The sequence below is a fragment of the Gekko japonicus genome, unplaced genomic scaffold (genome assembly GCF_001447785.1).
Source record: "Gekko japonicus isolate JY-2015 unplaced genomic scaffold, Gekko_japonicus_V1.1 scaffold915, whole genome shotgun sequence".
Classification (NCBI taxonomy): Eukaryota; Metazoa; Chordata; class Lepidosauria; order Squamata; family Gekkonidae; genus Gekko; species Gekko japonicus.
The window spans coordinates 557,640-583,291 of record NW_015173149.1 but is presented as its reverse complement, the minus strand read 5'-3'; the positions used below and the strand labels follow the sequence as shown (position 1 = coordinate 583,291).

General features: G+C 49.8%; 1 protein-coding gene across 9 annotated transcripts in view; it reads left to right on the top strand.

The window, feature by feature from the left end:
• Nucleotides 1–25,652, top strand: part of MAP4 (microtubule associated protein 4) — a 317,020-nt gene that overhangs the window by 117,595 nt on the left and 173,773 nt on the right. For all 9 annotated transcript variants that reach the window (XM_015422361.1, XM_015422360.1, XM_015422359.1 and 6 more), the window contains one exon: nucleotides 4,816–4,884. In XM_015422361.1, coding sequence (XP_015277847.1) covers nucleotides 4,816–4,884 — 69 coding nt within the window. The remainder of the gene's footprint in view (nucleotides 1–4,815; nucleotides 4,885–25,652) is intronic.

Sequence of the window (25,652 nt, the reverse complement as noted above, 5' to 3'; positions counted from 1 at the left end):
ACCTAGTTGAAACATATACAAAAATACACGTATTTATTAGACAGACAGTTAAAAACATATACACATTGTGTATTAGCCCTTGTATTTAGTCCACCTTTACTTTTTTACAAGGCTTTCATTGGGCCCTTATATGTGTTTAACTGTCTTTCTAATAAATACATGTATTTTTGTATATTACAAGTTTCAACTAGGTTTTTTAATATTGGCCCTTTATTAGACTTCTTTCTTACCCTTGTGGTTCTTGATTCATGCTTTCTTTTGGTGTAGTGGTTAAGTGCGCGGACTATAATCTGGGAGAACCGGGTCTGATTCCCCACTCCTCCCCTCGCAGCTGCTGGATGACCTTGGGCAAGCCGTAGTTCTGATAAGAGCTGTCCTTGAAAAAGAGCAGTTTCTGTCAAGAGCTGTCTCAGCCCCACCTACCTCACAGGGTGCCTGTTGTGGGGAGGGGAAGGGAAAGGAGTTTGGAAGCCCCTCTGAGACTCCTTTGGGTAGTGAAGGCCCATGGGCTATAAATCCAATCTCTTCTTCTTCTTCTTCTTCTCTGGGAGAACCGGGTTTGATTCCCCACTCCTCCTCCACATGCAGCTGCTGGTGTTACCTTGGGTCAGTCACAAGTTCTCTCAGAGCTGTTCTCTCAAGGGCAGTCCTCGAAAGAGCTCTCTCAGCCCCGCCTACCTCCCAGGGTGTCTGTTGTGGGGGGGGGGGAAGGGAAAGGAGTTTGTCAGCCCCTCTGAGACTCCCTTGGGTAGTGCAGGGCCATGGGGTATGAATCCAACCTCTTCTTCTCTTCTTTTCTAACTTGCAACCTGGTGATCCGTTCGAGGGCACACTGCTTTAAGCAACTTGCGAAGATAGTTTCTGGAGGGTAGCCGGGTTGGTCCGTGGTAGAATGGCTGGGTCCAAGTCCAGCAGCACCTTGGGACACCAGCAAGACATTCAGCGTATCGTGACTCTCAAAAGAGTCAAAGCTCTGATAAAGGGAGCGTTGATTCTTGAAAGCCTTGATCGCCCCCCCAAATCTTGTTGGTTTCTAAGGGATGCCTCTGGACTTGGATCTAGCTTCTTTAAGTGCTGTTTATATAAAAACAAGCTTTTGAGCCTTCAGTCTGATGTAAATGTATTCTTTTTTTTACACTATTTATGTTACTTGTAGTCTGGCTTTCTCACAAGGGTACTCAAGGTGGGTTGCAGATAGTGAGTCAGGACAGTCAGCAAAAGGGGACATTCAGTAACCTCAAATGCATTAGGGTTTTAGAAGTCTGGAACCTCCAGAAAGAACTGAGGCATCGCATAAGTATCCACATGACGCACTAAGCGGTACTGAAGTTACATAAGAGGATCCAGTTTGGTGTCATGGTTAAGTGCGCGGACTCTAATCTGGGAGAGCTGGGTTTGATTCCCCACTCCTCCACTTGCACCTGCTGGATGACCTTGGGCAAGCCATAGTTCTGGCACAGCCATTCTTGAAAAAAGAATAGTTTCTTTCAGAGCTCTCTCATCCCCACCTACCTCACAGGGGGTGTCTGTTGTGGGGAGGGGGAGGGAAAGGAGTTTGTAAGCCACCCTGAGACTCCTTAGGGTGGTGAAGTGTGAGGTATGAATCCAATCTCCTCCTCCTCCTCCTTCTTCTTGAAGCCATATAGAGCAGTATAGATCACAGTCTGAAATCATTTATATCCAAGTAAGTTTAGAAAGCCAGGAGCTGCGGTGGCTCAAGTGGTTAAGACAGTGAACTGCAGGCTGTGGAAGGTCAGTAGTCCAGCAGTTCGAGACCCGGGTGCCGCATGACGGAGTGAGCTCCCGTCTCTAGTTCCCGCTCCTGCCAACCTAGCAGTTCGAAAGCAAGACATTGCAAGTCGATAAATAGGTACCACTTTGGTGGGAAGGTAACAGCGTTCTGTGCGCCTTGGTGTTTAGTCATGCCGGCCACGTGACTATGGAAACGTCTTCGGACAGCGCTGGCTCTTCGGCTTGGAAACGGAGATGAGCACCGCAACCCTAGAGTCGGATTCGACTGGCTTTCGAGCAAGGGAAACCTTTACCTTTAAGTTTAGAAAAGAGCAACTGTCCAGTAGCACCTTAAAGACTAACCAAATACCTGAAGAAGTGAGTAGTGACTCAGAAAAGCTCCCCCCTCCCCCCCCCGCCACAAATGTTGTGAGTCTTTAAGGTGCTACGGGACACTTGCTCTTTTCTGCCGCTACAGACTGACTAACATGGCTGCCCATCTTGATCTGACTCAGCCAAGGAAGTTGAAGCCTTCAGTCTGCAAGACCCCGAGCAAGGCTGTTAAAAATAGGACTTTTGGGAGGTCCTCCATTCAGAGAGAAGAGCAAGGGTCCAGTATCTGAAGACATGAGTGGTGACGCCCGAAAACTCCTCCCCCCCCGCCACCAATTTTGTTAGACTTCTCCTGGACTCTCTTTTGTACTGCTACAGACAAGACTAACATGGCCGCCCATCTTGATCTGTCTCCAAGTAAGCCTGTGAACCATTTTGTGCAGTAAATAGTATCTAATCGTTTGGACGAGGGTTTGGGAAGTTTGGGCATCCTTTCAAAAACTATTATTTGAATAATTTCAACGTGGCGGTGTGTGGGGGGGGGGTGTATGAGAGAAAGGGGAAGATAAACCGAGGACCAATGCTCCCTCTAAACTGTGAAGTCTTGTGAACAAAAATTCTACTTTGTGAGCCGCTGGCATTACAGTTGTGAGCGGGCGACTTGGCTGCTGCATAAATCCGTTTGCTCTGGAGCCCTCCAGAGAGCCAGTTTGGTGTCGTGGTTAAGTGCGCGGACTCTAATCTGGGAGAACTTGCACCTGGCTGGATGACCTGGGGCAAGCCGTAGTTCTGTTAAGAGCTGTTCTTGAAAAAGAGCGGTTTCTGTCAAGAGCTCTCTCAGCCCCACCTACCTCACGGGGTGTCTGTTGTGGGGAGGGGAAGGGAAAGGAGTTTGTAAGCCGCTCTGAGACTCCTTTGGGTAGTGAAGGGCGGGGTATAAATCCAATCTCCTCCTCCTCCTCCTCCTCCTCCTCCTTCCTGAGTGAAGACAAAAAACTGTGAGCTGGAGTCTAAAAAACTGTGAGCTGGCTCACACTAACTCAGCTTAGAGGGAACATTGCCGAGGACAGGAGTGTTTTACAGGGGACTCTTGTGCCAGCACTCCAGAGAGGAAAAATCATCCGAACTCTCTTCACTGCTGGAGAGTTGCTGGTGGCGAGGCTTGTGAGATGCACGGCTGGCCACATCTGGCAAGGACGGCGGTCAATGTCTTGGCTGATTTCCGCTTACTTGGAGCATCTGCTTCAAGAGCTGGAGCGTTTGTGATGGGGGGGCGGAGGGGGTGGATGCTACTCTTCGCTGTCCTGAGGCTGCTGAGGGAAGTCCAGGCCTGTCTCTGTGCAAGGCGGTGTGGAGCAGTGTTCCTGGGTCTGGTTTTTGTTTCACTCTTGTGCTCCCCACCCCTTTTGATTGGGGCCTTTTGATGACTCTGCTTATAGATCAGCCGTTTTTATTTATAGAGACGCCTTTGTACTTGTATCTTGTTCCCAGATGCTGAGGTGCGGAAATCTGTATGTGTTTCTGTTGGAAAATTTGGTAAAAATAGTTAGATATTCAGAGCTTGCAATGGATCTTTGCTTCACTGGAGAGGAGGCATATTCATTCTATGTAAAAACCCTTACTTCTAAAGGGAAAGGTACACAGGAAATCTACAAAACGACAAACAGTTAAGACTGCATCCTTACTGTTACAAGTACAACAACAGACTGACTGACCACACGGTTGGTAATGGAGATTCTTCCTTTCCTCTTGACCCCTAGAAGGAAATCACCTGAATACACCTCCTCCTCCAGAGAGCCAGTTTGGTGTCGTGGTTGAGTGCATGGACTCTAATCTGGGAGGACCAGGTTTGATTCCCCACTCCTCCACTTGCACCTGGCTGGATGACCTTGGGCAAGCCGTAGTTCTGATAAGAGCTGTCCTTGAAAAAGAGCAGTTTCTGTCAAGAGCTCTCTCAGCCCCGCCTACCTCACTGGGTGTCTGTTGTGGGGAGGGGAAGGGAAAAGGAGTTTGTAAGCCGCTCTGAGACTCCTTTGGGTAGTGAAGGGCGGGGCATAAATCCAATCTCCTCCTCTTCTTTTCTCATCACCTGCCACCTGACCCTTTGGACTGGAGATGCCACCGGGGATTGAACCTGGGACCTTCCGTATGCCAAGCAGACACTCTGCCACTGAGCCACAGCCTTCTCCTCAAAAGTATCGCTGCTAGCTGTGCCACCGGAGAACGCTCAGGGTGGTTGCCAGGATCCAGAGGAGGAGCCCTGACTGCTGTGTTAGACCGCAGGGGGGCCGTTTCCAAAAGTGTGGGGGGGAAGGTTCCTATCCTAGGAGTGCCTAGCAACTTTCTGCGTTTCCCTTTGGCGTTTCCTTCGTCAGTGGTGCCAGCGGGAGACACCTCTATTATACTTCACCCCAGGAATGGTGCATTTTTGAAAAGCTGGCTGCAGCGGGTGCCTCTTTCAAATTGCTGGGGCGCGGCATCAGTGTCATCAGCCAGAGGGCCGGGATTGCTGCAGATGGAGAAAACACGCACACTCAGCCTCGTCCCCGGTAAGCTCCCCTGCCGGGCCGCAAGCCCGTGGCTTCTGTGGAGCAGAACGCGAGGAAGTCGATCCGTCCCAAAGGGAGCACTCAGAATGGCTGGAGCTGGAGGCTTGCGTTCGAAGCCTCCCGTACGCGTTGCTAAAAAGATGGTGCTGAGATGAGATCGGCCGTTCCCCACACATTGTTAAGACCACGTCTTGTCTTTTAGGTACTTCAGCTCCCGGACCTGCGGCTGTGGTAGAGAACGGCGATCACGGGATAGAAGGCGGCAGGAAGGGTAAGCTTCTTGGTAGCACCATTTGTGTGTGTGTGTGTGTGTGTGTGTGTGCGTACATATCTGCCCTTCTGACGTTGAGAGGTGCTTCCCCACAATGTGATCCCGTACTGCCATTTTGTGTGTGTGTGTGTGTGTGTGTGTGTACGTATTGGAAGCACATGTGTCTTCCACCTAGCAGTTAGGACATAAGAACACATAAGAAAGAAAGAAGAGCCCTGCTGGATCAGAGCCGTGAGGGTCGATCTCGTCCAGCATCCTGTCTCACACAGTGGCCAGCCAGTTCCTCCGGAGGGCCAAGAACAGGGCAGAGAGGCCTGTTCTTCTCCTGAGAAGAGCCCTGCTGGATCAGACCAGTGAGGGTCCCTCTAGTCCAGCACCCCTGTCTCACACAGTGGCCAACCAGTTCCTCTGGAGGGCCAACAACAGGGCAGGGAGGCCGAGGCCTTCCCCTTATAAGAACACCAGAAGAGCCCTGCTGGGTCAGACCAGGGAGGGTCCATCTAGTCCAGCATCCCATCTCACACAGTGGCCAGCCAGTTCCCCTGGAGGGCCAACAACAGGGCAGAGAGGCCGAGGCCTTCCCCTGAGAAGAACCTCAGAAGAGCCCTGCTGGATCAGACCAGTGAGGGTCCCTCTAGTCCAGCACCCCTGTCTCACACAGTGGCCAACCAGTTCCTCTGGAGGGCCAACAACAGGGCAGGGAGGCCGAGGCCTTCCCCTTATAAGAACACCAGAAGAGCCCTGCTGGGTCAGACCAGGGAGGGTCCATCTAGTCCAGCATCCCATCTCACACAGTGGCCAGCCAGTTCCTCCGGAGGGCCAAGAACAGGGCAGAGAGGCCTGTTCTTCTCCTGAGAAGAGCCCTGCTGGATCAGACCAGTGAGGGTCCCTCTAGTCCAGCACCCCTGTCTCACACAGTGGCCAACCAGTTCCTCTGGAGGGCCAACAACAGGGCAGGGAGGCCGAGGCCTTCCCCTTATAAGAACACCAGAAGAGCCCTGCTGGGTCAGACCAGGGAGGGTCCATCTAGTCCAGCATCCCATCTCACACAGTGGCCAGCCAGTTCCCCTGGAGGGCCAACAACAGGGCAGAGAGGCCGAGGCCTTCCCCTGATGTTGCCTCCTGGTTCTGGGATTCATAGGATAAAGCAGCAACCTTGTTAGATATGTAGCTTTCCCCCTGTCCTTACAGAGGTTTACTGTGCTAAGGGATGTTCTCTTGTTTCATTGCCAGCAGCTGTAGTCTTGTAAGAGGCCTTGTTGAGCCCGGCAGCTCTCTCTAGCAAGCCCCTCTCCCCCACCCCCAATCTTAAAATACTCAAATGGTATATCTGAGATGGTCCAAAGTTGCCCGCTTCTTCCCTTGCTTTCTGGGCTCTCTTCCCCTTTCCCAAATTATCACATAAACAGCCTTGTTAACACAAGTTCATCGTACTCATAGTCATAAGCAATGCTCCCTCTAAGCTGTGGAGTCTTGTGGGTAAAAATTCTACTTTGTGAGCTACTGGCATTAAAGTTGTGAGGCAGCAATGTGGCTACTGCATAAATTAGTTTGCTTTGGAGCCCTCCTTCCTGAGCTGATACAAAAGTGTGTGAGCCAGAGGCTAAAAAACTGTGAGCTAGCTCACACTAACTCAGCTTAGAGGGAACACTGCTCATGAGAGCAATTTCGGTGTCATTCCCAAAGATCGGTAGCAGTCACGGTGGCCTCATTTGATCCAGATGCACACATGGGTTGTGGGCAAAGCTTACAGGCCGGCACAGTTTTTCAGAAAGTAACAAGGGAGGGAGCTGCAAGGACTTGCAGGGGTGGGGTGGGGGATCTCATTTTCTCCCGTATCCCCCTCCCCCATTATTTCGTCTTCACTTCCCTGGCAGCCTCCATAGCCTCTCTCCTTGTCCAATTCCCTTCTCTTCTTCCCACCCACCAGCCAGCCTACCTTTATCTGCTCCCCTGTCTTCGGTTTTTCCTCCTTCCCTCCCCCCTGGCAGCTTCTTGCCAGGAAAAATCAGGCTTGAGGTGGCTGCTATCAGGTTCTCCTCCATTAGGGATTATGACAAGGGAAGGGGTCAGAACACATCCCAGGGCTGCTTTGGCCTCCCAAGTCCACCCTTGGGGGGAAAAAACACCCATGGCTTTGTGTTGTAGAAACCAAGTCATGGAAGGTTCAGCAATAGTGTCGTGGTTGCCTAGCAACCTCTAAAATGGCAGCTGAGCTCAGCGGGCATTCGTAAAGCTACTGGTGTTTCTATTATTTTGGAGAGTTTTACTCCCCCAATGGAAGGTTGGGGGGGTTGTTTTGTTTTTTTGAGGCTGGAGATTTTTCTGCAAACCTGGGACTTCCGGTTTGTAGAGCAACCACTCCTATCTGTCCCTAGTTTTATTTTGTAGAGCTGTTGATTCACACTGTTACAGGGTTCGGAATTAGATATATGATGCTAAGCAATACGTGATACTGTATAAATACAAGGTTTAGTCTAATTTCTAGAAATATCGTGTTTGATTTTTTGGGGCGGGTACCCTTTTCAGCATTCCCCCACCCCCGTTGTGCTGCCTGAAGGGTTTTCTTTGACTTCCTGCCTGTTCGGAGACCTTGGAAACCATCCCTGCCTAGGAGAGAGAACATCGCTCACACAAGCCCTGCATGTCTGCCCCAACTCAGTTTGCAGCTTAGACATTTTTATGGCTCTCTTGCTTTGGCATCTTTTTTTGGGAGGGGGAGGGGTGGAGATGAAGTGATACGTTATTTTTCTCTCACTCTGTGTGTGTGTGTCTGTGTTTGTATGTGCGTCCTGGGGAGGGAGGGAGGGCTGCTGCCTATCCCGTGCCCTTGTTGGTGTCTTCGTCCTGGCCACCAGTTTTGCTCAGAAAAGTTGAATTGCACAGCTTTATACAAATCGGAATAATTGGGGTTTCCGAAGGAAAAGCGGTGGGCATGTTGCAGCTTTATACAATAGCAGCTCTGACTAAATGCATCTCCACGCACAAAGGTTTTGTAGCTAGCATTAGTGGGCTGGCAGAATGGGAGCGGATACTGTTGGTGAAGTCCTGTGGATGATGATGATGAGGAGGAGAGTGGATTTATACCTCGCCCTTCACTACCCAAAGGTGTCTCAGAGTGGCTTACAAACTCCTTTCCCTTCCCCTCCCCACAACAGACACCCTGTGAGGTAGGCGGGACTGAGAGAGCTCTTGACAGAAACTGCTCTTTTTCAAGAACAGCTGTGCCAGAGCTACGGCTTGCCCAAGGTCATCAAGCAGCTGCAAGTGGAGGAGTGGGGAATCAAACCCGGTTCTCCCAGATTAGAGTCTGCGCACTTAACCACGACACCAAACTGGCTCTCACGGATGCCTGTGAAGGATAGAATCATAGAATGTTAGAGTTGGAAGGGCCCTTGCAGGTCATCTAGTCCAACCCCCTGCACTCTGCAGGAGCAGAGCCGAAAGAGAGCCCTACGACATACCTGAAAGATGGCCGTCCAGCCTCCGCATGAAAATATCCAGGGAAGGAGCATCCACCACCTCCCGAGGCAGTCTGTTCCACTGCTCAGCCACTCGTACAGTTAGGAAGTTTCTCCTGATATTTAGCCAGTAACGGTAATGGCTACACCAGGCCGGCCAGCCCACACGTGATTCCTGGTTGCATCCCGAGGTCTGTCCCATGGGACGGGTCATGTCCCTTGTCTCTTCTCTTGGTGTTTTTCCATGCCAGAGCTTCCGAGGACAGTCGCTGCTGTAGCTCCTTCCCCTGGTGTGGTCTTGCCCCTGGTAGCACCCATCTGGCAAGGAGGAGATCAGACAAACAAAGAACTTTGTAGGAGCCTGGGAGTGTAGTTGAGGGAAGAGACGCATTTCAGGCTCAGAATAACATGTGACAGACAGGCTGGGAAAGAGGTGTCCTTGGCGGGCGGGTACATTCTTAAGGAACTCTAATCAACTTTGGAGTAGACTTCAGAGGCAGGTCTCCTGAAGGTCATCTGAGGAAAGAGAATATTACCTCACTGGGATCCAGAGGCAGTGCTGCAATGGGTGTAATACAGTTGCTGTTTGAAGACAATGGTTTGGGTGAGAAGAGAAATGAACATACGAAGCTACCTTATTCTGAATCAGACACATTGGTCCAGCTGGGTCGGTTCTGTCTACTCAAAATGGCAGTGGCTCTCCAGGGTCTCAGGCGGAGGTCTTCCACATCGCCTACTACATGAACCCCATCAATGGTCCCTCTCAGCCGTTGAGTCTTGTGAGCAAAAATTCTACTTTGTGAGCCACTGGCATTGAAGTTGTGAGCGAGCGATTTGGCTGCTGCATAAATGAGGTTGCTCTGGAGCCCTCCTTCCTGAGCAAAGGCAAAAGTGTGTGAGCTGGGAGCTAAAAGACTGTGAGCTGGGTCACACTAACAGCTTAGAGGGAACACTGAACCCCATAACTGGAGATGCCGGGGATTGAACCTGGGACCTTCTGTGTGCCAAGCAGATGCTCTACCGCTCTGAGCCACGATCCATCCCCAATGGGACTAATGAGGTCCTTTTAACTGAAGATTGAGCCTACAGCCTTCTTCATGCAAAGAATGGCCCTATCACAAACTGTTGCCCCTCCCCAATGTCAAGTGTGTCAGTAACGTGTCCTGAAAGGCCTCCCCCAGGATGAAATAGGTTAGTCGGAAAGAGGGAATTGACATCCTTTCTGCTTTTGTACTTATCTCTGTGTTGCTTTGCTTTATAGTATAACTCACAGCATCTGAACAAGGCAAAGTGAAGCAGCGTAAATTTTGTCCCAGGCTTCATAAGGGGCAGCTTGAAGAGAAAAGGAAGAAGGAAAACCATCTGGGCTTGAGTTTTACTCGCCCCGGGATCAGTAATCCTGCAGGAAAGCAAAATGTGTTATAAAAAAGCAACCAGACATAAACCAAGGTGTAACCCCTTGAGTACCAGTACCATGAGAAGGAGGCACAGTATCCTCATGGGGTTGAGATTTAGAAGAAGAAGAGATTGGATTTATACCCCGCCCTTCACTACCCAAAGGAGTCTCAGAGCGGCTTACAAACTCCCCTCCCCTCCCTTCCCTTCCCCTCCCCACAACAGACACCCTGTGAGCAATGCTTCCTCTAAGCTGTGGAGTCTTGTGAGCAAAAATTCTACTTTGTGAGCATAAATTAGTTTGCCCCGGAGCCTTCCTTCCTGAGCTAAGACAAAAAGTGTGTGAGCCAGTGGCTAAAAAACTGTGAGCTAGCTCACACTTAACTCAGCTTAGAGGGAACACTGCCTGTGAGGTAGGTGGGGCTGAGAGGGCTCTTGACAGAAACTGCTCTTTTTCAAGGACAGCTCTTATCAGAACTACGGCTTGCCCAAGGTCAGCCAGCCAGGTGCAAGTGGAGGAGGAGTGGGGAATGAGACAAGGTTCTCCCAGATTAGAGTCCGCGCACTTAACCGCGACACCAAACTGGCTCTCTTAGGCCTAACTCAAGGTAGTCTCAGGATCTGGTCTGAGTAACGGGAAGGCCTGTAGCCGGTGGTCGCTTGCATGCTTGATTTGCATGCATAAGGTCCCAGGTTCCCTCCAGGGCAGGGCCGTTTCCTTGAGCACCCAGAAAGAGCTGCTGCTGGTCAGAACAGACATAGGTTCGGCTGCCCACCTGGGTCCGCACTGAAGCTCAAGATATCCCGGGCCCTGCTTCAAGGCCAGTTGTCTGCATGTCTTCCACCCAGCAGTGCGGAGTGAAGGTCTGGTAAGCTGCAGGAGTGGTGAGGCACTGCCGCTGGGTTTGTTTGGAGTGTGTGCCACATTGCTGTGCGTCTCACTGGTATAGCAGCCGTCTGTTGTGGTGTTCAGGAAACAGTTCCTGGAGGCTTCCCTCCGACTGGGAAGAACCCAAGGTGGTTGCCTCCATGTCCTACGGAGGTCCGAGATGCCGCCAGGTCATGAGACGAACACCAGACGGTCAAGGCTGGCAAATCGTTAGAAATGGCCATGTTACCAGAAGTGTGGTCATCCAGCCACACCCACCTTTCCCTTCTTATTCTGTTTACCTTCTTTGTTGTCAAAATCCAGGGCTTTTTTAACTCCTTTGCATGTTAGGCCACACACCCCTAATGTAGCCAGTCCTAATGCGTTTCTGCTGTTGGGTGTGGCCTATTATGCTAATGAGTTCCTGCTGGGCGTGGCCAACTCGGGAGCCAGCCGGAACTCCGTTCCTGTGCGTTCCTGCCCAAAAATAGCCCTGGATACGATACTGCCATATTCTCAAGCTGCTTTTTTTTTTTTAAATTATTTTCTAAAACACTACAAGAAAATAGGGACAGGGGACTATAAACCACGGGAGAAAGTAAAGGGAAACTACCAAAACCCCAGGAGGTGGTGGTCATATAATGGTTACAATACAGAGCTTATAGTGAAAATAAAAAAATATTGGTTACATTAAATGCGATCAATAAATCTGCTTATATGCTTCTTATTCTCAAGCTTTTTGACACCTGTGAGGTGGAGGGGTGGGCAGGACTTGGACCCCAGTCAACCAGGAGCTTTTGGGCACGTTGAAACCCCCCGAGCGGATCTCGTCCTTTCATTTCAGTCAGGCTTATGCGAGAGATATTCCTGGTAGGCTCTGCCTCTGGTTGTTCTTTTCTTTTACTTGCTTATGGAAGGAGTGTCTCTCGCCATTCGAACCCAGTCCCGTTATAGCCGCTCACGTCCCCGCAACGAGCTGAGTCATCTCGATTTCCTCTCGATGGCGGCGAGAGCCCCGTGTGCTCAGGGCTTTCAGAGCTAGGCTGAAACCCCCAGAGAGTTCTCTGCCGGAGGCATTGGCTTTCAGCGGTGTGCTTTTAGGGGCCTCCTGTACTCCTCAGCCTGGCAGCACTCTCCCGCTAACGGACACAGATGCCCGCTAATTTCTGCACGCTTAGTAGAGTCGACCGGCGGCCTTCCTGCCCCCCCCACCCCCACTGCAGCTTGAGGCTCTCTCGTAAAAGTGCACTTCCCCTTGTCTCTGGTCCGCCAGCTGCCCTAGAGGGACTATTTTGCTTGATTGTGCATTAATGTTCACGTTTACTAACGACTTAATGCTTTTATGACCCTTCCCCACCCTTTCCCTCTCTCCTGTCGTCTCCCCCCCCTTTTCTATCTCTCTTTTTTCCCTCCTAGAAGCCTAGACTCTGAGGCTGCTACCAACACGAGACCAGTGCGCTTTTCCTTCCCGCCATTGCACTTCTTAAAACACACACACACACACAAACCGCACAACCCCTCTGCATTTTACAGAGCTCTTCTTTACCTGGACCTTTCTGAGGCCGAAGAACCGAGAGGGCGGACCAACCGATGGCCACCGTCTTCCTCCTCCGCCTGCTCCTCCTCTTCCCTCCCTCTGCTCTGCAACACTTATTGAAACCTTCCTCGGGTGTGAGCACGAAAGGTGCCTGGCGGGAGTTGAAACCGCACTTTTAAAAACAACGATGAGTTTCTCTCTTTTGAAATTGCCTTCATTTTCTCTCTCTCCCCCCCATTTTTAATTTAATCACCATTTTGCATTTTTAAAAAATTTGAGTTAACATTTTTTTTTGGGGGGGGGAGGGGGAATCGGCCCTGGTTGCCCGCTTCAATCCCTTGCATGCCTTCATTTAGGTTTTCCGCTAGGTTGACTTCTGCTTTCCACCCTTCATCCGCTCCTCAAACCCCCCCCCCCATTTCTTCTGCTGCTCTAAAAGTCATTCCAGAGAAGGAACTTAATTTAACATTGCCTCCACCCCCACCCCAATTTTGGAACAGGTTTATTTCTTCCTTTCGAACTGCCTTTGAACAGTTATTCCAAAATCTGCATTTGACTGTGTGCATTTAAAAAAAAACCCAACAACCACCCAAACATTATCAAAGGATTCTTCAAGGGGGGGGGGAGGCTGTCACACTTCGGCTGTTGACGACGCGCGATCACTTTGATCGTGTTTTGCGCTGTTCACATCAAGCTTGTAGCCGCCAGACAGGGTTCTGCTTTCATGGAAGTTTATGGCGGGCGCGCTGAACCTACCTTTGGTGCTGATCCGCTGCAAATTCCTCTCCTCTTGCCGACTTGACAGGAGGAGAAGAAACATTGCGGGGAAGTGCAGGGAGTGACTCCAGACATGTCAAAATCACTAATGAAATAATTATCTGACAAGGCTGCCGCCAGAGCGGGAAGGAATTGTCTCTTTGAACGTCTCCTGATCTGTCTGTGGGTTTAGCTTGTCACTTGCAATTTCAGCAGCCGCCTTCTCTTGGATAGAAATTGGCCCCTCTGCACGGGGGCGAGAGAGAGAGAGCGCTCTCGAAGTGTCCCAGAGTGGTAAATCCAAGGTTTCCTTTGCCCTGCGAGGCAAAGATCTCTCTCTCTCTCTCTTTTTATTTGAAGCATAGCTGAATTGTGTTCCTGTTGCCTTATGCACGGTTTTTAAAAAGGATATGTACGCTGCAGATGAAGGTGGGTTCAAATGGAGAAAGCTCATGCTCTTAGAAAGGCGAGAAGTCAGACACGGCCAGCGCTAAGGTGAGGCCTACTGTGCACACCACGCTTCTTGCACATTAGTCCTCTTCGCAGCTCACGACTCGTGTTCTGCAGAGGTGTGGAGGGGTGCTTGCTGGACGAGGAATACATTTGACCGAGCATATCGCAAAGGCCAGGCAAAGCAAATGCCGGTGCCCTTTCCGCATTTGCCGTTCAACTTCACGGCTGCCGCGAGGGAGAGGCATTGCTGCTTCTCAGGGCTTTTTTGTGTGGAAAAAGCCCAGCAGGAACTCATTAGCATAATAGGCCGCACCCAACAGCAGAAACTCATTAGCATATTAGGCCACACCCCTGTCAGCACAGCTCATTGGCCTATTAGGCTGCACCCCCATGTTACCAGAAGTGTGGTCATCCAGCCACACCCACCTTTTGGTTCTTATTCTGTTTACCTTGTTTGTTGCCAAAACCCAGGGCCTTTTTTGCAGCAGGAACTCCTTTGCATGTTAGGCCACACACCCCTAATGTAACCAATCCTAATGAGTTCCTGCTGTTGGGCGTGGCCTGTTATGGTAATGAGTTCCTGCTGGGCGTGGCCAACTCGGGAGCCAGCTGGAACTCCGTTCCTGTGCGTTCCTGCCCAAAAATAGCCCTGCTGCTTCTGCTATTGGAGAAGAGCAACTGAGTTTTCAGGTTAAAGCAAAAATCTACTGTCTTCTCCTTTAGCACTGGCTGCTCTGTAGCTTTTGAGCGTCCTCAGCAGGTGTATCTAACAGAGCTTGCTAGCGGCAAGCCGGGAGGACACAGGGCACAGGGCACAGGACAGAGCATTGCTTGGCTCTGGAGCCAGAAGAGAACACTGTTGTTCGTTTGGGCCTTTCTAAGGCTTGTGCGAGTAATGGGGAGTGTCGTTGAAGGCACCTGGCCAGGCCCGGCTTTCCCCTCTTTGTTACGGTCATTCTGAGGCATCCCTTGAGCATCTTCTCGGCCATCGGCGCACCCGTTTGCCCTCGTGCAGTAGAGGTGTCTTGTCTTAGGCTGCTGTTCTCTAGCTGCCCTGCCCGTGGGGTCGGCCTGTGTGTAAGAGCATCAAGGGGCTGACTTCAGTAATGATGCCTTGTATTTTTATTGTGAATGTATACTGCTTGTCAGTTTCTGGAAGCCGCCCTGAGCCCGCCTTGCGGGGAGGGCGGGGTAAAGGTGAAATAAATAAATAAGGGGCTGCCGGATCCCTAGGCATGTCACGCAACACTGCCCTGCCCAAGCCCTGCCCTGCCCAAGCGTTGTGGCAGTTCAGCACTGGTGTGCTACTAACTGGAGTCCTCAGAAGATCCGTGAGCATCGGTGACCCCCGCTAGCCCAGTTTCAGCGCAAGACCCGGTACGATCCCTGCGTAAAATGGCTCGCGTCCCTTGCTCCTGAATTGTTTCGACGCGGGTCCCGCCACTAGAACGTGCACTGGGACAGGGAGGCCTTTCAGTCTTTGGTTTTGTTTCAGGAAGCAGGAGCGTTGCCGTGTCCTGCCTCTCAGCCTCATTAGTTTGGAAGCCGGCTGCCTCATGGTGCCAGGTCCTTCGGAGCATTCAGAACAGGAGCCGCCGTTTGTTGTTAGCCTTGGCGTGCCAGCGAGGTGCCAGGAGCCAGCCCTTCTTGCAATAGCATCGAACCCGTCGAATTGAAGCCTCTAGTCCAGCTTCTTGCCCCTGAATGTGCCCCTAGAGAAAGTGTACAATACTGTGAGATGTTAGCTATGGCCAGTTTGGTGTAGTGGTTAAGTGCGCGGATTCTAATCTGGGAGAACCGGGTTTGATTCCCCACTCCTCCACTCGCAGCTGCTGGATGACCTTGGGCAAGCCATAGTTCTGATAAGAGCTGTTCTTGAAAAAGAGCTGTTCCTGTCAGAGCTCTCTCAGCCCCACCTACCTCACAGGGTGTCTGTTGTGGGGAGGGGAAGGGAAAGGAGTTTGTAAGCCGCTCTGAGACTCCCTTGGGTAGTGAAGGGCCATGGGGTATGAATCCAATCTCGTCTTCTTTCAAAAAGACTTATCCTTTCAAGTACTGGTAAAAGAGAAATAACAAAAAAAGCACCTCCGGTTTTGCAAGGACCTAAAAAACAGCTGTACGCTGTCAGGATCATACAGCTAGAAGACTGAGAGAGATTCCTAAGGGTTGGTGTAAGATTAAACAGAATCAAATTTGAGTCCAGTGGCACCTTTAAAACCAACAAAGTTTATTCGGGGCTTTCGTGTGCACAAAGAGCAAATGGAAGCTTCTACCCGGTATAAAACTTTGTTGGTCTTAAAAGGTGCCAGGGGACTCAGACGTGATTCTGCTGCTTCAGACCGACATGGCCGACACCCCCCTCACCCCATAATCTATAAAATTAAACGTTAATTGAGGGCAGAAACTATGGCTGCGGTCACACACACTAAATAATTCACTTTCAAAGCACTTTCGAATTGGATTTTGCCAGTTCACACAGTAAGATCCAGTTGGACAGTGCTCTGAAAGTGGATTGAAAGTGGATTATTTAGCGCGTGTGACCGCAGCCTAAAAGTCATAAGAATAGTGCGTAAGAGAGCAAAGCTGGGATAAAGTTAATATTTGCAACTAGACAGAACAGTTCCCACCCTTTCGAGGAGAAGCTGTTTGTCAGGGACAGGCCACATCCTACTCCCCATTAAATTACCATAGAACAGCTTTAGAGCGGCTTTATTTCCAGATGCTGTGCAAGAGGCGAGGCCTGCTCTTGTATGGAAGTCATCCTCCAGCGCCTAAACGTGGTCTGCCTGATTCAGGGCTGATGTCAGGGCTGAGAAACCGCCCTGGCTGCTGTTTAGTTCCTGTGATTGGCTAGGCACGCAGGTCAGTAGGACGGGTAGGTTTCCCCAGACTGTGTTCCCAGTGAATGCTCAGCTGGGGGTCTCCTGCAGGCCACGAGGTGGTTAAGTAGGTATGTCCATGCGTCCAGGCTACAGGGAAGCAGCGGTTGTTCATGGCAGTTGCATTGTTCTGAAGTGGCTCAGAATGATGCCTGGCTGAGGATATATCAGCCATCACGGAGAGAAGCTAGCTTGGTGGCTCGCAAGGAGAAAAGACTGATGAGGGAAAGCTTGTGTGCATTTCTGCAGTTCTTGAGTGCAGTTGTTCTGAAACATCACGCGACAAACCTGTTTCCAGCAGAGTGTGGTAGGAGTTGAGAGAGTCTGCAAGAAGCTTTCTAGCTCTGTAGCAGGATACCTGTTTGATGCCTTCTCACGGCTAGCCGGCCACCAGACTGGGCCTCATGCAGTGAGACTGTTGTGTGTGTGTGTGGGGGTGACATTCATAGACTCAGAATGTTAAAGTTGGAAGGGATCTTGCAGGTCATCTAGTCCAACCCCCTGCACTCTGCAGGAGCAGAGCCGAAAGATAGCCCTACAACATACCCGAAAGAGGGTCATCCGGCCTCCGCTTCAAAACGTCCAGCAAAGGAGCCTCCACCACCTCCCGAGGCAGACTGTTCCACTGCTCAGCCACTCTTGCACTTAAGATGTTTCTCCTGGTATTTAGCTGGTATCGATTCCCTTGTAATTTCCACCCATTCGATCTAGTCTTGCAGTCCGGAGCAGTTGCTAGGTCAGCTGCTTTCTAAGGACCTTGGTTCCATTGCTTTGTTAAGACCAAAGAGAGACTTCCCAGTTTTGTTTTGTTTCTTTATCATTCCATCTTGCATGCATATATATTTTTTAAATTATGATTTTTTTTGCTTCATATTTTAGTTCCCCCCCTCTCTTTTCACCGAGTTTACGAATCTTGCGTAAGTCGATGCCTTGAACGTTAGATGATAATGCACGTCCAGCGACCACGGAGTGTGGCTGCCCATTTTTGGAATGAAATGTAATTTGCTTTTCTTTGTAACACGCACGTGGGGGGTGGAGAAAGTTCAGGAACTCGGAGCCTTGGTGCTCTCTGATTGGTTGTACCTTTTCTCACATCTGTTCCGGCAGTCCCCAAGTGCACTTCTCAATTCTCAAATCACAGGGCCTGTTCTTTTCTCTTAAAGCTACAGACCCTTATACTGTGTCTCTTAGTTGCTTGCAATAATTATAGGGGGCTTCGACAATATTTTGTAACCCATGTCTCTGTGTCGGTCTTATATACTGATCCTGTACCACTTTGCTGAATTAACACTAATAAACCTGTATGCTAACCTCTTGGCTGTCTTGTTGTCTCTTGGTGGAAATATTCTTGGTGTGCCTAACCCTTTCTCCTCCAGTTGCTGGAGCCTTCAATTTGTCCAGATTTTTTATTGGCTGCAATATTGGAGTAATTATTTGGGCTAGAATGTTTTAAAAGAGCAAGCTGTGGGCCAGATCGAAGTCAGAACCCCTTAAAACGGGCTCTAACAAACCTCCCTAAGTTGGGGAAATTCCCCTCCCTCCCCCAAGACTTAACTGCAACTGACAGTACTCACTCTTGCGTGGAACTTGACAGTAAGCAGGTATTGGGGCAGAAATGTACTTTTGGGTCCCGAAGAGTTGTATGTGGGGAAGCTTGCAGATAATGAAAGAGGGTTCTTTGTTAGCCCTGAATGCTGGCTGTCATCTGACCCGGAGCAACAGAGGACGGTGCCAAGTTGGGTCGGCACGCTGCCATCTAGCTTGCTCTAGGTACAAAGAGTTCGGCAGAGTGTCTCATCTTCTCCGAAGGAAATGCATAACAGACCTCCCTTATTTCGCAGTGCTGCAGCTCCTCCCTACTTTCCCCCCTTTAAGTATAAAGGAACGCAAGTTCTTAATTTTCATCGGTGTGCTCCTTGGGAAGCTCTTCTTCCTTTTAAGTTTGCTTTCAAAGACTGACGGGGAACTAAAATGGTCCTTCTTGAGTTAAGCAGTGGCTGATCCTGTATTGAGGATTGCCATTTGCACATGGCGGCCGTCACTGCTGCACACGTGGCCTCCGACAAGCAACTGATTTAAGTAGCGTTTCTGTTTTTATCCAGATGTTTGCACCTTGTTTTCATTAAACTGACTGCCAAGACACTTTATTGGATTGTTAAGTTTGTCATTGAAGTGGCTGACTGCATCCGTTTCCCAGATGGGAAGCGGAGGCAAAGACTGACCCTTTCTAGTGATATGCAAGACTCCCCAAGAGCCATGGCTCAGGGACAGAGCACCTGCTTAGCTTGCCCGAAGTCCCAAATTCCATCCCTGGCATTTGCAGTTGAACAACCTCAGGTAGTAGCAGGTGTCGGTCCCAGTCAGGGTAGACTTGCAGTCCCCAGCCTTTTTGAGATTGTGGAAATCTGTGGAATTTGGAGACACGCCCGCTGGCTACCACAGTGGGAAAGTTCCAAGCCAAGCCACATCTTAACCACAGAGACCCCTGGTTCTGAGCGGATTGGTGCTTCTCAATCCCCTTGTGCAGAGGAGGAAAACGGGAACTGTCTCTTCGCTTTGGAAGAAATGCCATCTGGTTTGCAAAGAAAGATGCTGGTCAGCTATGGGGAGAGGTCGCCAGGCCCAGAGACACCAGAACGTCTCATTGTGAGCCAAGGGGGGGGGGGTCTGTCTGCGATGTAGCGGTCCAGAAAGACCCGAGTGCTTTGGTAGCCGGACAGCTGGTAGGGAGTGGCCCAAAGCTCCCAGGTATTTTTCTGTTCCCTCAAAGAATCTTTGGCTTTTTCTTGTCAGGCGTAAGAGGCAAATGTGTTCCAGGGAGTCCACTGACAGGCGCCGTGCTGGGGATCATTGGAGCACGCCGTTTTGATTCAGATGGGCCGAGGATTTAACTGTGTGTCTGGCAGCCTCCTATGAACACTCTATCCACTGGGTCTGTGACGGATCTCGCCAGCTCCTCCTCAAGTGTACTCTGTGCCCACTCAGCATGCCCGTAGAGTCCAATTCATTTGGACCGTGATTAGTAACGATTCCCTTTTCTGCAGGGCTGAGAAATCAGGAGGCAATTTATTACCTTTCCCCGGCTCGACAGCTCGGTGGGGGCTTCTCCTGGATAACGAAATCTCGGGGACTGTCAGCTGATTTATCACTGACTTAAAATGTCCACTCTACGGGAAGGTGCCTGAAGGGTTGGGGGTAGGGTGAGGCTAACTCAAAGAACGTCTTGGATGCAATGTGTAGTGAGGGACAGTATGAAATCAAAGGTAGAAATCCAAGCTGACCCTGGTGAAGCGGACATAACCCTCTTGATGTTGAGACAACTGAAATGCACCAGGTAGGGGCACTGGGTGGGGATTCAGAACAAGGAGGGAGGCGGGTAGGTTCACGGTTCCCTGGCCTGCCCGTCATGATCTGCTTTGACCAGACAAACTCTGGGCGTGGCTCCGGTAGCTGATAAGCAGAATGGCCACGTGCGGCCCTTACACTGGAGGCAGTGGATTTCTCATCTGGAAACTAGAACAAAGTGTGAATCCACTGGCACCTTTGAGACCAACAAAGTTTAACTCTGGGTATAAGCGTTCGTGTACATGCATACTTCTTCATATCCAGTGGCACCTTTGAGACCAACAAAGGTTAATTCTGGGTATACGCTTTCGTGTGCATACACACCTCTTCAGATCCAGTGGCACCTTTAAGACCAAGAAAATTTGATTCTGGGTATAATGTTTTGTGTAAAGGTAAAGGTTCCCTTGCTCGAAAGCCAGTCGAATCCGACTCTAGGGTTGTGGTGCTCATCTCCGTTTCCAAGCCGAAGAGCCAGCGCTGTCCAAAGATGTTTCCGTGGTCATGTGTCCGGCATGACTAAACACCAAGGCGCATGGAACGCTGTTCCCTTCCCACCGAAGGGGTACCTATTTATCTACTTGCAATTTCTTGCTTTCGAACTGCTAGGTTGGCAGGAGCTGGAACTAGAAACGGGAGCTCACTCCGTCATGCGGCCCCTGGGTCTCGAACTGCTGAACTACTGACCTCCCACAGCCTGCAGTTCAGCGTCTTAACCACTTGAGCCACCGCAGCTCCTAAGGTTTTGTGTACATGCACACAAAAGTTTATACCTTGAATAAAACTTTGTTGGTCTTAAATAAAACTTTGTTGGTCTTAAAACCCAGCTTCTCTGGACCCACCTTGAATGAACATCTGGATACTGTGCATATTATTTGAGTCTCTCTGATTTAGTAGCGGAAAAGCTGGAGGAGGCGGCACCGACTGTACTCTGAACCAGGAGCTGCCAAATTTGAGAGGAAGCTGTTTATAAACCGTGAGTCTGACATCCTTTTTGGCAGCTGCTATTCTCATTACCAATTTATATTCTTAAGTGCAAAAACCGGTACCAGGAATCAACCCAAATTGGGTGCCTCTTTGAAATTGTTTTGACTGCTATATTTATATCCTGCTTGTTGACCACGAAAGCCTGTGAGCAATTTTACAATGCTGTGAAAACGCCATATTTTCTTCTGCCTGTTGCTGAGCAAATACGTCAGCCTGAAAGGCCGTCTCATGGAAGAAGGCCTATCTAAACTACTTCTGTGTTTTTGCAGAGGGTAAGACAAATTTATTAAGAACAGTCATAAGACCAGCAAAATAAACCAAAATAGTACAACACCGAGTCTACGACATAGAATCCTTGCAGCCTTAAATACTAAAATACGAAACCGGTCAATTCCGTCATTAATGGCTCGAGTTACAGTACATTCTACGCTTTTTAATTACCAGATAACAATATTTAGCAACATTGCGTGAGACAGAATCTTAAGTATCAGCCAATAAGAACTTCATCAAACATTCCTTGGCATATGTAAGATAATTAGCCAAGGGTTTAAAACGTGAGAGAAGGGGCATCAACAACTGCTGTCTCTCTTCGTCGTACATAGGACAATGGAGTAATATATGGGAGGCCGACTCCACCTGTTCTAACAAACAGGAGCAAATTCTCTGGTGCGTGGGAGTCCGGGTATATCTACCATAAAGTACTGCTAAGGGTAACGCATCAAGCCATGCTCTAGTAAATGCCCATCTATGGTTAGGGTTTTTTATGAGTCCAAGGTAAGATGTGGCATTTAAACTTGGTCCCAGCTTTAGCCTCTTATAATAGGAAGGTAGGGCTGCATAGTCGTTTTGTGCTTCAATATCCTTAAATCTTTGGTATATTAAGTTCTTTGCGTACTGCAACCCTCCCTCTAGCAAATTTTCAGGATCTAACGCAGAGGGTAAGACTGTACCACATGGGCTTAAGTTACAAGTGGATAGATTTCATTCGAACTTTAAAAGAAACTTCCTAACGGTAAGAACGGTTGGACAGTGGAACCCGTGACCTGGGCTTAGGTGTCCCTCACTGGGAGTAGAAGAGAGCCTTCTGTCCAGTAGCTCTGTCCAGTAGCACCCTTAAAGACTAACAAAATTTGTGGCAGGATAGTGGCTTTCTTTGTGAGTCACTGCTCACTTCTTCAGATACTTTAGATCAGGGGTCATTTCATAGAAAAAGAGGTGCAGGAGCTCATTAGCATACCTGTTAGCATAATTCATTAGCATATGCCACGCCCCCTGACATCACCGGAAGTGTGTCAGAAGGGGAAGCAAAAAAAGGTGGGGGAGGCATCTTCAAAAGCCTCCCCTCCCCTTCCCCAGCCGGCCTGCCAAGGCAGGCGGCGGGGGGGGAGCGAAGAGAGAAGGGGTTTAAAGTTTAAACCCCTTCTTTCTGGAGATGCCACAGTGGCGGTACGATCTTTCCATTGTATTCGATGGGACCATAGGATACAATAGGAGATCGTGCCGTTGCTGCGGCGCGACTCTAGAGAGGAGGAGTTTAAGCTTTAAACCCCTTCTCTTTTTGCTTCTTCCACAAGCCCGCTGGGGGCGGGGCTTGCCGCCACCGCCATTTGTGCCTGCTCCGGCTCGTTCCGGTCCCAAATGACCCCTGCTTTAGATGCCAAAGAAGTGAGTAGCGACTCACAAAAGCACCTCCCCGGCCACACATTTTGTTAGTCTCTAAGGTGCTACTGGACTCTTGCTCTTTTCTACTGCTACAGACAGAGTAACACGGCTACCCATCTTGAGCTATCATTGGAGGAGGTCTTCAAGAAGATGTGGGTCGGCCATTCATAGAATCATAGAGAGTTGGAAGGAGCAGGGTCAGCCTAGAGCATCCCTGACAAGTGTTCGTCCAGCTGCTGCTTGAAGACTGTCGGTGAGGGGAAGCTCGCCACCTCCCAAGGCAGTCGATTCCACTGCTGAACTAGCCTTAACATTTCCCCCCCTAATAGTCAGCCAGTGCCTTTCCACCCATAATTTAGACATGTTATTGTGAGTCCTCCTCTGGTGCTGACAGGAACAACATTTGCTAGGAATGCTCTTGCTTTGAATTTCCTGTACCAGTCAGGGGGTTGGATTAGGTGGCCTGCAGTGGCTCATAGGTTAAGACGCTGAACTGCAGACCGGAAGGTCTGTAGTCCGGCAATTCAAGACCCTAGTGCCATGTGGCAGAGTGAGATCCTGTCTCTGGCCCCAGCTCCTGCCAACCTAGCAGTCCAAAAGCAAGAAATTGCAAGTAGATAAAGAGAACATAAGAACATAAGAGACGCCAATGTTGGATCAGGCCAAAGGCCCATCCAGTCCAACACTCTGTGTCACACAGTGGCCAGAAATACCAGTGCCATCAGGAGGTCCAGCAGTGGGGCCAGGACATTAGAAGCCCTCCCACTGTTGACCCCCCCCCCAAGCACCAAGAAGACAGAGCATCACTTGCCCCAGAGCCCCTAGCTATACCTTGTGGCTAATAGCCACTGATGGACCTCTGCTCCATATGCTTATCTAATTCCCTTTTGAAGCCGTCCATGCTTGTAGCACCCACCACTTCCTGTGGCAGTGAATTCCATGTGTTAATCACTCTTTGGGTGAAGAAGTACTTCCTTTTATCCGTTCTAACCCGACCGCTCTGCAGTTTCATGGAGTGCCCACGAGTTCTTGTATTGTGAGAAAGGGAGAAAAGTACCTCTTTCTTTACCTGCTCTTTCCCATGCATAATCTTATAAACCTCGATCATGTCACCCCTCAGTCGTCTTTTCTCCAAGCTAAAGAGCCCTAAGCGCTTTAACCTTTCCTCATAGGGAAAGTGTTCCAACCCTTTTATCATTCGAGTTGCCCTTTTCTGCACTTTTTCCAAAGCTATAATATCCTTTTTAAGGTGTGGTGCCCAGAACTGCACACAGTATTCCAAATGAGGTCTCACCATTGATTTATATAGGGGCATTATTATATTGGCTGATCTGTTTTCAATACCCTTCCTAATAATCCCCAGCATAGCATTGGCCTTCTTTATTGCAGTCACACACTGTCTCGACATTTTCAGTGAGTTATCCACTACAACTCCAAGATCTCTCTCTTGCTCAGTCTCTGCCAGTTCAGACCCCATCAATGTGTATTTATATTTAGGATTTTTGGCTCCAATGTGCATCACCTTGCACTTGGCCACATTGAACCCCATTTGCCATGTTGACGCCCACTCGCCCATCTTTGACAGATCCCTTTGGAGTGCCTCACAATCCTCACTGGTTTTCACCACCTTGAACAACTTTGTATCATCCGCAAATTTAGCCACTTCACTGCTTACTCCCATCTCCAAATCATTAATGAACAAGTTAAAAAGCAGTGGACCAAGTACTGATCCCTGTGGTACCCCACTGCTTACCACCCTCCACTGAGAAAATTTCCCACCTACACTCACTCTCTGTTTTCTATGAACTAGCCAGTTTTTGATCCATAAAAGGACTTGTCCTTCTATCCCATGATTTTTGAGCTTACTTAGGAGCCTTTGATGAGGAACTTTATCAAAAGCTTTCTGGAAGTCAAGGTAAATAATATCTATTGGATCCCCCTTGTCCACAGCGTTCCGTGTGCCTTGGCACGGAAACGTCTTCGGACAGCGCTGGCTGTTTGGTTTGGAAATGGAGATGAGCCCTGCCCCCTAGAGTCCGATTCGACTAGTTTTTGAGCAAGGGAAACCTTTACCTTAAGTCCTCTCTTACTTTTGATCTTGGATGACTCCTTAGGGTCAAGCAGGAAGGAGACCAAGTACTATTCTGCCACAAATGTTGGTTGACAACCCATGTTTAAAAATTCGTCTTTTTGCACATGGTAATTCTTAAGACAAGACGCCGTAAACCTGGGTTCCGGAGTATGGATGAAAGGTACAGGAGGTCAGCAGGTCTACCCAGTGGTCATTTCGTAGAAAAAGAGGTGCAGGAGCTCATTAGCATAACACATTAGCATAACTTATTTGCATAGGCCACACCCCCTGACATCACTGGAAGTGTGTCAGAATGCAACACCCACCGCTCAGGCTCCACTGGACTGTTTTGGATTGCTAGCTATTGGGAGGGGGGCAGAATGGGAGATCTGTCCTCGCAGAGGAGGGAGAGCTTGTACCTGAATAAAACTTGGTCTTAAAGGTGCCACTGGACTGTTTTGGGCCCAGGAGGACCTCTGCAACTTACCTGGCTGCTTCTTGCTCTGACTGAGGGCTGCTGGGAGCAGGGGGTGGGGCTTGTTGCATGTGCCCGCCCCCTGGGCTCTTTACTGCCCGAGTCAAGGCAGGGAATAGCGAGCACTATTGGAGCTGTTAATCCTTCAACAGCCAGAGCTGAAGTGAGGTTATTGACTGTACTGATGTAACTTCCCCCAGAGGCACGGGCTGGGGTCCAGCAGGGCAAGTCACAGGCAAGGTTACAGAGAGGAACCAGAGTTCAGTCCGAAAGTCAGGGGTTCCAGAGAGCAGGTTAACCAGTGTCCATTCTAGGGTCATGGAGTTCCAGGCAGCAAGTCCAGTCTGAAGTCAGGGGTTTCAGAAAAGCCAGTTGTCAGGTCCAGTTCAAGGTTGCAGACATCCAGTAGCAGCAAGGTGGGTGGTCCAGTAGCTGCATGTACTTGTTGCACCCACAAACTGCTGTTTCTCCCTGCTGAATTTATAGCCAAGCCTTAATGAGCTGAACTCCCAGCCAGTTCCTTGGCAGTCATCCTGAAACTACTCATCCGTCTCTTCAGTTGACAGCTGATGACGGGCCATGAGCCTTGCACTTCTTCTCCAGCCAGTTTGGTGTAGTGGTTAAAGTGTGCGGACTCTAATCTGGGAGAACCGGGTTTGATTCCCCACTCCTCCACTTGCACCTGCTGATGTGACCTTGGGTCAGTCACAAGCTCTGGCACAGCTGTCCTTGAAAAAGAGCAGTTCTCTCTCAGAGCTCTCTCAGCCCCGCCTACCTCACAGGGTGTCTGTTGTGGGGAGGGGAAGGGAAAGGAGTTTGTGAGCCGCTCTGAGACTCCAAGCGAAGGGCGGGGTATAAATCCAATCTCCTCCTCCTCCTCCT